The 13,034-nt window shown below is 35.0% G+C and overlaps 1 protein-coding gene across 1 annotated transcript in view; it reads right to left on the bottom strand.

Annotated features, from left to right (window-relative positions):
* Positions 1 to 13,034, bottom strand: part of LOC114050023 (formin-2-like) — a 473,042-nt gene that overhangs the window by 264,155 nt on the left and 195,853 nt on the right. The window contains exon 5 of the mRNA XM_027871548.1: positions 5,654 to 5,741. Coding sequence (XP_027727349.1) covers positions 5,654 to 5,741 — 88 coding nt within the window. The remainder of the gene's footprint in view (positions 1 to 5,653; positions 5,742 to 13,034) is intronic.

Here is a 13,034-nt window from a genome sequence, read left to right as displayed (position 1 = left end):
TACGGCAATAATTAGTGGGGATCAAAGGATCAAGTGAGGGTTTTTTGAGGATAGAGGACATATGGATATGTTTGTAGCCAGCAAGGAAGCAGCAAGTAAACAGGGAGAGATTGAGGATAAGTTAAGAGAGTTGGAATGATATAGAGACAATATGCTGGGAGAGATGGGATAGAATGGGATCACTTGTGCAATTAGGACTCCCTTTAGTAATGAACAGGGCTACCTCTTCATGTGAGACAGGCTTAAATAAGAGATAATCGAGGAAGATATTTAAATGATATGAAATGAAGGTGAAGGTGGGGGAAGAAGAGATAGCTCTCAGCGAATGCAGTGAAGAACCTTAATTTTTTCAGTAAAATACGAGGGAAAGTCCTCAGCTGAAAAGATGAGGGGAGCTATGGGAAGTCTGAGGAAAGATGAAAATGTTTGGGAGGGCTGCTACGGGGAATGGGTCAGTGAGTCAATTAGGGAGGTGTAGGAGGGTTGCCTCACAGCAATTCTTTCATATAATGAAAAAAACATACAAGGGAGATACCACAAGTTCCTAGCTTATAAGAAGCAAATGTTTATTGAGATGAATGTGTGGTGCATTTTCATTGTTCATATATATTATTTGCCTATAATAAATAAATTATTATCTAACCTCCCATATATCTGAGTATGTGCTTTTTCAGCATAAACGTGGTTATATTTTTGTTACATAAGCAGTTTGTGTTATATAAGATATAAATTTACAAATATTCAGATGGCTCTACCATTCTTCCAATACAAATGTCCCCTCCAATGATTCAAATCACAACTCATCCATATCCATCCATCCTGTGCTACTCTTGTCCTTGATCCTAACAAGTGTGCCATGGACGCCCATCCAAAGTATACTTTCCATGCTTTCTCTTGAAACTGTAAGGATACCAGAGTTTATAGATGCTATCCAGACTTTATTTTCATGTATAACTAGCCTATAATTTTCTTTACCAATCATATGACATTCTTTACTCAGGTTCTTCTTTGTAGTTCCTTTGTGTTATATGTTACAGCCTGCTCACACCATGAGTCTCTACACTAGTCTGAGTGATTCTCATTTTTAACTCTTACAAAATTATAACGTTTCATGACTTGCACCCATACCACAACACTGATTCGAATACAAATATTAAACAAATAGGCCTTTGTTCTAGGGAGAATTTTGGGTTCCCTAAAGGCAATTTGAAATTTCTCAAATACAAAAAAGCCCACATGCCTCCTTATGTTTAATTCCAGACTAACTCATCTTCTACTTACAATATTTGTACAAGATATATATCTATTTATATAGAGAGGTATAGATACATTAATAGATAGATACACATATAGGTAAACATATGTATATACATATATATGGAGAGAGACAGAGACAGGAGTTCTTTAGGTAAAAGATATAACCTTCAACAATATATTTTTTATGAGCACAAAAATCACAACTAAAAAAACTATTCTGTCCCTATGGTTTGGGTATACCAAGGGAGTTAATAATTAATGTAGATATCAAGATCCTTATAAATACTTTAATATAAAAATAACTATAACAATAAAAAGACCGACTTTATACTGAACAAGTACATGTGCAAATATATGAGTATATGATGATTCATTCATTTTAGGTAAATAATTCTTATAAACAATGAAAATTCACTATATATCCATCTCAATAAACATTTAATAGCCTCCTATAAGCTATTAATGAATGAAGGACAACCAACCAACCACAAGTATGAGACTTAAGTGGTATTTATTTACCTTTCATGTTCCTGTTTTGTTGTTGTTCAGTCATTTCAGCCGTGTTTGACTCTCTGTGACCCCATTTGGGGTTTTCTTACAAAGGATACTGGAGTGGTTTGCCCTTTCTTTCTCTAGTTCATTTTATATATGAGGAACTGAGGTAAACAGGGTTAAGTGACTTGCCCAGCATCACACAGTTAGTTCCCATATAATATGCAATACCATGGCATTCCAGAGTACTAGCGAAAGTCCACACTAGCTCAAATAAGAGACAGCAAAAACACAAATAAGCTTGAACTCTAAGCCCTTTTATCTCTAGTTTCACCTAAGTTTCTTGTAAACATTCGAATCTGCTCAGGCTAAGTCTGTAACTCCAGCCTGATCAAGCTGGATTAATCATTGAACCAGAGGGATCTTGACAGAGCAGTGGATACAGAGCTGAACCTGGAGTCACAAAGACATGAGTTCAAATTTGACCTCAGCACTTACTAGTTGTATAATTCTGAGTAACTCATTTAATCTCTCAGCCTCAATTTCTTTATCTATAAAATGGGGATAGTAATATTGTTAATGTTGATAATGTTGTGAGGATCAAATGAAATAACATATGTAAAGCACCTTGCAAGCAAACCATAAAGTGCTATATAAATATCATCATCATCATCTTCATTATTAGTCAAATAATTTTAGAGGTGAAAGAAATAAAAGATTATTTGATCCAATCCATCTCAAGACTCCAGTTTACAAATAAAGAACCTTAAGCCCAGAGTGCTTTGCACAGGTCACACAACTAAAGGCAGAGCCAGAATTAGAACCTAGATCTCCTGATCCCCTGATCCTGCTCTTTACACAAGACCACTAAGCCGATGTCTCCTTCTGCAGTGACGGCTCAAAAAGGCTTTCTAGTTGTCCTCAATGCCACATTAACAAAGCTATACAAAGGTAATTGCTCCCTTTCAGTTTAGAATATTTGCACTATATATCCCCTTATAAATAGTGTTGTGGAATAGAAATCATATTCAGTTTATGGAAAGAATATGTTATGTTAGGCTATTACTGTTTTGAGTATCTATGTTTTTAGGTAATATCACTAGCAAATACAATTCTACAAAATAAGGCAAATTGAGATAAGGTACTCCCATAGCTGATTTAACTTTGAGCTCTTTTTTGCTTTTGTTTTTACCTCAGGGATACTGAAAAAAAATGCACCATAACATTTCACATACAGTTTATTTTCAGCATGCTATTAGGAAAAAAACTTTTTTATTACTTAAAGCATTATATGGATGTGAGTTGATATTATATTGCTTTTTAAAGAAGTGATGTATATATCTTTGAGAGAGGAAATATGGTATAAAACAGTAGTTCCCAACTTTTTTTGGTATATAAGGACCCTTTTCTAATGACACAGATATTAGCTTGGTAGTTTTTGAGTAAAATCACATAGTAACAAAATGACAATGCTTGATGCACAAATGAATTTGAGAACCTCTCACAACAACTCCATAGCTCCTGTAACAGAAACCACTGATAAAGTAGAAAGAGTTTGATTAGATGATTTCTCAGGACATCCTCAGTTCTAAAATTCATTGTTTCTAAGAGGCAATGATTTCTAATCCCAGAAGAGCTTTCTAGATGTCAAACTAAATGAAAAGCTATAGTTGAACCATACTTCATTCGCATATATAAAGATGCTTCAAACAAGCTGGAAATCAAAAGTACCTCTTTTATGGAAAGCCAAACTTATTCCAAAATGACCATTGCCTTTTAAGACAACCATTCCTTGCAAAAGTGGTGTGCAAGCTTTAGAAGAGACAAGAGCAAACACTTCTTATTCTAATAGGATAAAGGTTAAGTATAATACTGTATGACCCCATCAACTACTGACATTCATGCCATGTTATTGTTAGTGTTGCATGTTAAGCTAGCAAATTTTCAATGAACTTGTGTTGGCTTTACCACAGACACAGATGTTAGGCGGACTCCTTTGTTCATAAGGTTCTCATTATTAACTCAAACCAAGTTGAATATTTGACTGAAGGAAAGGACCATATCATTGTTTTCAGATTTCACTCTATGACTTAACTGGACTACATCTGCCAGTTTTAGAAATACCAAGTACTTCTTGGCGCCAGCCCTGGCGTCTTGCTCTATGACTACCACCCTAAATGTTTCAGCTTGAGGAAGTCTCCGCACCATCAAAACAATTTAATAAAAACTTAAATTGTGATTAAGAGTTACTCATCAATTGAGAGAATATACCCAAGTTGTGCTATTTATGAATTATTCCACATAATATTTTAAGTCCAGCAAAGAGAATTCATGTTTAAAACAGAGTAATCTAGAAAGCCAGTAAAATGTTTTCATGATTTATAAAGTCTGTGTTATACTTGAAACCATATTTATTTAATAGGTAGGCTGGTACTCTACAGGACAGTCCAATCTGCTTTAAATCTATTCTGAGCCTTTGGGTAGCTTAAGGGACTTTCTGACTATAAATTTAATTCCTCTCTTCACCTTTGTGCACCGATATCCTTTGGCATGAATGTGATGGAGATAGGCAAAGAAATGCTTAGTTTTTATATGCAAAATTATGAATTAAATAAGGTTAAAAGCTAATTATAAAAATATTAAAGGCAAAACCCTTTAGAACTTATAAATGTGACCCTAATATTAAACATAGAAACTATTTTATAAACCCAATTAAAGATTTAAGTTAAAAAAACAACATAAAAGAAATTACAAAAGGTCATGAAATTACTGCTTCCATGTGTGTGGATCACCAGCAATAACATAAAATGGCTAATACTGAGAAACCATCTGTGATGCTTGTTTGAAAGAGCAATGCATTCTTGCTATAGCAAAAGGCCAAGGAGCTTACATTGTGCCCATCTCTGGGTACTGGGTAAATGCATCCAGGTCCCCAATATAAAAGCAATGAAAATTTCCCCACAGTTATAAAGGATAACTTTCCTTTGCTGACTATGAGTCATTTCTCCTTCAATTCTACAGGATTTCCAATTCATATCATAAAATTTTAGAATCAAATGGGACATTAGAGGTCATTTAGTTCAGTCCTCTTTCCAATGTAGGAATCCTCTCCCAACATTCCTGATAAAATCCAGCACAGTTTAAACATTTCCAGGGATAGGAAACTCACTGCTTCATGAGGTGTCCCAACCCATTGATGTACAGCTCTAAATATTATAAAGTTCTTCCTAATACTGAGTCAAAACATGCATTTCTGTAAATCCCACCCATCTGCTTACATTCTACTCTCGAAAACACATGAGATCAAGTCCACTGAGGTCCCATCTACCTTATATTTTCTCTTACATGAGAATCTTTCAAATATTTGAAGACATGACACTCTCTTTTCTCCAGGCTAAAATCCTTAGTTCTTTAACCATTCCCCTTGCTGTATGGCTTCTAGATCCTTAATAATTTTTGTTTCCTTCCTCTGAATTATCCCTAGTAGCCTGTTGAAATCAAGGAAGCCAACACTGAATATAATAATTTATATGTTGCCTAATTAGTGCAAAGAAAAGTGGGATTATTTCTTCTCTTCGTTGCCCATCTCCTTTCTTCTCTTTCTAAAACAGTCTCATGATGAAGGATGAGAATCTGGCACTTAGCAAGTTTAAGTTACTGAAGTTCAACACACCACACAAACATACACACTCACACGCACACAAAATGTATCTGGCAAAAAAAAAAAGACAAAAGCCTACTATAGAGAAAGAAAGCAAATACCATTTATCAGAAATATATAACTAGATAATCCAATAATATTCATGGGAAGTATTGGGAAAGGTTAGTTGATATACAATGACATGAAAAAATGATACTACTTATCCAGACATGCTACTTTAAAGTTGAATTTGTCTGTGCTTACCATGCTGTATGTCTTTCATATCTAAATGAAGGCTTGACATTAATATTCCAACGGCTTGTGATCTTTTGTTGCTTAATAACTTTACAACCTGCTCAAGATAGAAAGGAAAAGAAGAAAAAAAAAAGGAGTTAATTTGCAATCCAAGCTCATGATTGACTAATTATTTTGTAATACTAGTTTCCAATCTAGCAAAGAAATAATTTTGTGCCAGTGCTTAAAATATGAAGGACTCACTGCCATATGTTATATTTAAAGAGATTTGTTATATTTAAGACCATTACACATGCACATGACCCAGTGATTTATTAATCGTCTCAATTTCATAATATCTACCTATTCTCTCAATAGAGTGGGTTATCAACAAATATTATCCCTATCATTTGAGTAATTGGTTTATTCTCTAGGATTTCACCTATTACCCATACTGGACTGATGCCTGAAATAGTAACAAAAAGTTATTTTTGATGTGGACACTTCCAACACTGGACAAGCAAAGTTAGCAAGAAAAAAAAATGTCCCAACAAGTTGTTGTCTTATAATTTTTCCCACAGAGTAGATTTAGCCTCCATTTTATGCAATACTTTTGAAAACTAAGCTGTTTTCTGGCAGTGCCACTGTTTTTGTACTCTTTATACATTTTAGGCTGAAGCTTTCCAGAGAAATAGTAGAGTTTCATCTACCACACCAATGGCTATATCAGATTTCAGAATGCTTCACCAATTTGTCTCTCTATTGGTTTATCCCCCAAGAACCCCAACAGAGTTTTCCTACAACAGCAAAGGAGAGCAAAAAAAGGTTAATATATATGTGTATGCATGTGTATAAATATATGTATATGTATACACACATATTTTCTTATATTTTATATAGGAAATAGCATATTTTCATGTTTTATACATATATGTATATATATACATATATACTTTTCACCAATATATCCAGATTTTAAGTTTCCTCTATCCCAGAAGCAGGTCATATTTATGACACTTCAAGTTTTTACTAATTCTCTGATGTTTTGTTTTACAGCTGCTTAGAAAAACATTTGGGGAAAAGAAAAACAGTTAATATCAAATTACCAGAAGTGACAGCTGCCTTAACAGCTATCATAATTGCCCACCAAGCTTTTCTTTTTTTGGTTGAAATCGCGTCAATCAGAGAACTAATAAAATAATCTTAGCCATCTGTCACACAAAGTCACAAAGTGAAACAATATTTGTAATTGCAATAATAGCTTTCTTGGATCTCATGAGGAGGGAATAAAAAAGAGGAAAAATTCAGAATCAGATCAACCACAACAGTATAACCTCTTTGTGAAACTTAAGGTTAAAAAGCCTCTTCTGGAGAAGGGGCAATGTTCCACAACACATCTCACCCTTTATACAGATTTTGTGGTAGTAAATAGAGCAAAGTTAAGTGCCAAATCTATGGCAAATTTTTTTTGGCTTGTTTGTAAATGTAATTAAATCTCTGAGTTTCACTGAGGATGTTGTTACTGGATTTTTAAAACTACTTGAGTTTGAAGCCACTTGGTTTACAAAGCCACCCTATAAAAAAAAATCTTCCCTTTCATGAATATCTAACTTCAGAAAAACAGAACACAATAATTTCTTCTTCTGGAAATTCTCTCTAACTTTAAAAGAGCAGTATCTTCATTCTTAGCTACTTTGCCAAAATAGTTTAATCAAAATCTCAAGGGAATATACACATTTGTTTATATATTTATTTGACCATCTGTTTAATCTGAACCATTCAAGTAAGAAAATATATTTTAAGTACATATTCAAAGTATTGAATGAAGGGATACAGGCTGTTTGGATCATAGATTTAGTAGTCTTCAAAGGTCCTCAAGACCAACTTCCTCATTTTATACTTGAGAAAACTGAGGCAAAGGTTAAGTTTGACTTGCTTAGGGTCACACAGCTAGGTCTCTGAGGCCAGATACGACATCAGGCCTTTCTGACCCCAGGCCCAGATGGTGTTCCATCCACTATGTAGCATAGCTTCCTAGGAAGGTAACAGGGAAGAGTACTTAAATGAAAAATATTTTAACTGGAAGATATGCAGAAGTATGTTAAAGACATAGAAGATGACCTATGCATGTATTAAGTTAGTATGTGCTAGTAACACAGCCTCTAGAGCACCTTCCAGTTCCAGATACATGATTCTATCATTCTATAATTAGACAACTAAGAAGTGACCTGAGCTTAGTTGATTTAGGAGAAAAGTAACCTTGAAATCAGCCAGTTCACTAAGGTGATGGGAATGGAATTTAGAGTGAAAAGGACTAACAAGCGAATTAGTTGTGACAAAATGGAGGTATCTGATGTATAATAAATTATCTTTTTAGAAGTCAAGTAATGAAGAGGGAGGAATTCTACAGATACAATATTGAGGTTCTAATAGAAGAGAAAGGGAAGGAATGAAAAAATAAGTCACTATGGAGGTAACTGAAAATGAAGGCAGGGGAATGTTACCAAAGTTGGACTTAGAGCTTCTGGGAATCTAAACATAAATTAACATCCAAAGGCCAGACAATAGGCAACACTGTGAAGTCATCAGTGTTTGGTGCCCATGGGATTCCTTCTTTTATTCCTTTCCTCTCCTATTCCCTCCCTTTACTTTTTTTGTTTGTTTGTTTGCAAGGAGCAGGGCAGAAATGTTAATTAAAAACCACTCAGGAGAAACTATCCTATAAACACCTTTTGTCAAATTGGACCTTGACTAGAATCCTCAATATGAACATTAACTTCACAATAATGAATTCCTACATTGCCAGTCCCACTATCTCAGCTCCTCTTGTTTGCAGCACCCGGAACAGCAGCCAACACAGGCTTATTAGTTTTAGAGATCAAAACCACCTTGGAGATAATTGAGTCCATTCCCCGAATTTTATAGGTCAGGAAACAGAGGTCCAGAGAGATTAAGTGAATTGCCAAAGGTTACTCAGGTACTAAAGTAATACACCTAGAATTTCAATTGAGGTGCTCTGAATTAAAATTCATGGTTTGTTCCACTTCATATCTCCCATATAACATTTCAACACAAATACACACAATAATGTATGTCTTATTATAATAATTTTGTGAGGTCCAAAGTATTTTAGGTGGGAAAACTTAGGCAGTATGATATAATACAACATGATGGCTTAAAAGAAAATTGGAGGTTTTTATTTTGTTTTGCTGTGTTGTATTTAAGCAGCAAGTTTGAGACCCCTGTGTTCATTGGCCTCATTGTTACTATTTTTTGTTGTTTAGTAGTATCTGACTCTTCATGACCCCATTTGGGGTTTTCTTGGCGGAGATACTTAAGTGGTTTGTCATTTCCTTCTCCAGCTCATTTTGCAGATGAATAATTGAGGCAGAGAGTAAAGTGGCTTGCCCAGGGTCCCACAGCTAGTAAGTGTCTGAGGCCAGACTTGAACTCAAGGAAGATGAGTCTTCCTTACTTCAGGATGGGGACTCTATCCACTGCGCAACCCAGCTGCCCAATTGTTCCAATTTATGAATGACTAAATAAGCAAAGAAAGAACAGCGTAAGGTTATTTGTGTGTGTGTGTGTGTATATACATACACACATATATACATATATATGTGTGTGTGTAAGTATGTATTCAGTATTAACTCCCCTCAATGAACTAGATAAATTTTTAATACATATGAGGTCAATAAATTAGCAATAATGCAAATATCACACTTAAAAACAAATCCCTTCATATCTTAAAGAAATAGCACCCAAATACTGAACTTAGAAATGATATCAAGATAAAACTATCTCTTACACGAATAAACAATTCTAAAAGTCAATCCTTCCTCAAGGGGCAATTTCTTTTTCTTTCTTTCTTTCTTTCTTTCTTTCTTTCTTTCTTCTTGTAAACAACCATATAATTACTAAAACAAAGGAGAGTATCAAATCTATCATTTCTGGACTGAAGTTGGTTATAGAAAACACACACAAAAAAAAGATGAAAAAAGCAACCCTCAAATTTATTTTCACAAAAGCTGCCATTCTACAAGAGCCCATTGATGTGTTAAACAGGAATAGACATCACTAATTTTGTTTAGCCATGTTTTGTATATACCACTTTGGGAGGTAGGGAAGAGGGGACTGTGGTGAGAGTGAAATTGCTTAAGTTCCCATTCACTTACTTCACCTTCTAAATAAGGTACTTATGAAGTAACACAATATAGTACTAATTCACTAAACATGCCCATTAGCATATGTGCCTAAAGTTATTCCCACAGTGAAAATTAAGGGAAAGGAATCATACTAGGCAGAAGTCTAGGCCTACAGGCTACAGACTATCGTCGCCATTAAAATGAGAAACAACAAAAGACTAGTGATCAAATCTCTAGAACATCTAAAAACATCAGACAAACTACAAAACTCCTTCAGCCTGAGACCTAGACGACTATTTGAAATAAAAAATGTTTCAAAATATAAAGGAAACTAAAGATTTTGTCACTGGGCTAAATGACTGTGTCAAAGGCTGCCTAGTTGCTGAAAGGCCCCAGTATCAGTTGATAAACAAACTATATGCCAAATTTATTCCTGATCAGATAGCATGAGCCCAACAATCAGATACACATACATACATACATACACATACACACACACACACACACTCACTCACTCACCTAGTAAAGGCCAATATTACACAGATCCTAAATGAGATCACTGGAATCAGTCTATGAAGATTATTTTTCTCTTCAAAGACCTTTTCCCACCCCTTCACCATAGTCAATTTTAGATTCAAGAGAGATGATTGATTATAGCTAATCTTTAAAGTGTGCAAAGCACTTTACATATATTATCTTATTTGTTTCCCTTTTAACAACCCTAGGAGTTAAGTGTTATTTTATCCTCATTTTACATATAAGGAAATTGAGGTAGAAAAAGGCTAAGTCACTTGTCCAAGGTCACATAGCTAAATGAGTAACTAAGGCAGTATTCTAACTTGCCTCCCTGACTCTTAAGTCCAGTGCTCTCTCATTAAGCCACCCAGAGTGATTTTGATGTGAATGGAGAAAACAAGCTGGATGGGAAAGATGGTGTAGAGGTAGAATGAATAAGAATTCAAAATTTAGATAAGAGGAAGAATGAAAAGTCAAAGGTGACATTGAGATAGTAACAATGTGTGGACAATAAAAATAAAGAAGTTTAGAGGAGAAGTATTTTTGGGAAAAATAATGAGTTCTCTTTTAGACTGAGAATCAGAGAAGCACTTGTAGAGCTGATGATATTCAACTGACATTAAGGGTAAGTCACTTAATTTCACTGAGTCTCAGTTTTTTCATCTGTAAAATGAGGTGGTTGGACTAGAAGACCTTGAACATGTAGTCTAGCTCAAAATTTGTGACCTTATGATTCTCTTCAAATCTTAAACATGGCCATTCATCTCAAGATTCAGTGGCCCATGGCCTTCTTCTTCTTCCTCTAAGAGAACTCACTTCCATAGCTTCCACTCTCTTTTCATGCAGATGACCCTTAATTCTATACCTTAGCCCTTCTCACTTAGGATCCAATTCTATACTTATAAATTTCTATTGTTCATTTCCATTTAGATGCCTTGCCATCCCCTCAAGTACAGTATATCCAAAATTTAACTCACAGGATCATAGATTTAGAAATGGAAGGAACCTTAAAAGTTATCTGGTCCAACCCCCACTCTGTTTAAAGGAAGGAACTTGAGGTACAAAAAAAAATCGGTGCTTAATAAATGCTTGTTCCTTCCTTCCCCTTTTCACCCAGTAATTCACCTCTCCTAGTAATTTTTCCATCTAGATGTTTCTTAATTTCTGTCTTTTTTTCACCATTAACAGCTTAACAAGTCTTGACACATTGATCTAGAGCAGGGGTGGGGAACCTGCAGCCTCAAGGCCACATGTAGCCCTCTGGGTCCTCTAGTGTGGCCCTTTGACTGAATCCAAACTTCGCAGAACAAATCTAGAGCCTTTCCCACTCCATCATCCTAGGTACTAATGCCAAATGAACGTCCCTTCCCTCACTATCACGTCTCCACTCGAAAACTTCCAATAGTTTCCTATTTCCTAACACTTCATGAATCTCTGATTCTACCAATCTGGGTACTCCCTCCAGTGGAGCAGATTACAACCAACTTTGCAGGGCTGGATACCAAGCTTTCACTGGCTCAGTCAAGCCAATTGTTAAATTTTCAGTGTGAGCACGTACACCTCAGGCAGTGTAGACTGTTACAAATTACATCTTGATTTATTGTTTTGCTTGTTGTCTATTCTTAAGAAAGTAATGGAGAAAATATTAACAATGCAAACTAAACTTAAAAGTATGTCTCATGTACTTTTTTTTCCCTTGAGAGCTGATTGTTAAGAATGTACCAGCACACCTCTACATCTATTCCTCCTCATTCTCATCAAGTCTAATCTATCCTGCTTGAATCCTAAGAATATTCATCATCTAAACCAAAGTGTCAAATAGGTAGCTCTCAAAACTCCCCAATGTAGCCAGAACCAGATTAAAATGTATTTGGGAAATGTTTAACAAAATAAATAAAAATACAATAAAAGACAGATAACATTATATTTTAAAACTAAGAGGCACAGATTAATAGCTTACATTTCTATTCAAGTTTGACACCACTGATCAAGATCACTCCATAATTTAGACTACATATTATTCAACACTACCTCCCCTTCCTCCCCTCACCCCATATATACAGTGCCATTTGAGAATAACATCGAGAACAATGTAAGAATTAAATAAATGCTTGCTCTTTGAATGACTAAAGCCGAGAGCAATAAGATGATTATTTGTATAATTGTCAGCATAAGCAATATTTTTCTATATTACAACAAGGAAAAGAGGTGACATAAATATATAAATAGTGTTATCATACTTCTTTATACAAAAGGAGGCATGGCTAAAGAGAAGAATTTATCCATACATTGAATAGTTGTTAAAAACAGAACAATTCAGAAGAGTGGGGTTGCTGGAGAACTGGGAGGCCATATCAAGCACACACACACACTTCTTTTAAAATAAAAACTGGAAATGTTATACTGAGCCAAACAGACAACTAAAAAGTACTTAAATGTTTTGTTTTGTTTTGTTTTAAGGAATAACAGTACTTTTTAACAAACAAACAAAACAGTAGTTTGTTTGCTCACATACTTAATGGCCACATAGCAAAGTCAAGACTGGAAGCTTTGTCCCTAAAAGCCTGGTACAGCTTTCTTCTATTGAAATACACCACCTCAGAAGGAGTACATTACTTTCATCTGAAACAATTGGCAGTGACTCATGCTAGAGATTTTGTACTACACTGAAGGAATGAGGGGCCAGATCCAGTAAGTTAAATCCCTCTCTGAGCAGAGCAAGATAAGAAGAATCAACCACAGAGATTAGG

This window comes from Vombatus ursinus, unplaced genomic scaffold, assembly GCF_900497805.2.
Source record: "Vombatus ursinus unplaced genomic scaffold, bare-nosed wombat genome assembly UNPS02014798.1, whole genome shotgun sequence".
NCBI classification, from domain to species: Eukaryota; Metazoa; Chordata; class Mammalia; order Diprotodontia; family Vombatidae; genus Vombatus; species Vombatus ursinus.
This window is presented reverse-complemented; position numbering and strand designations above follow the sequence as displayed.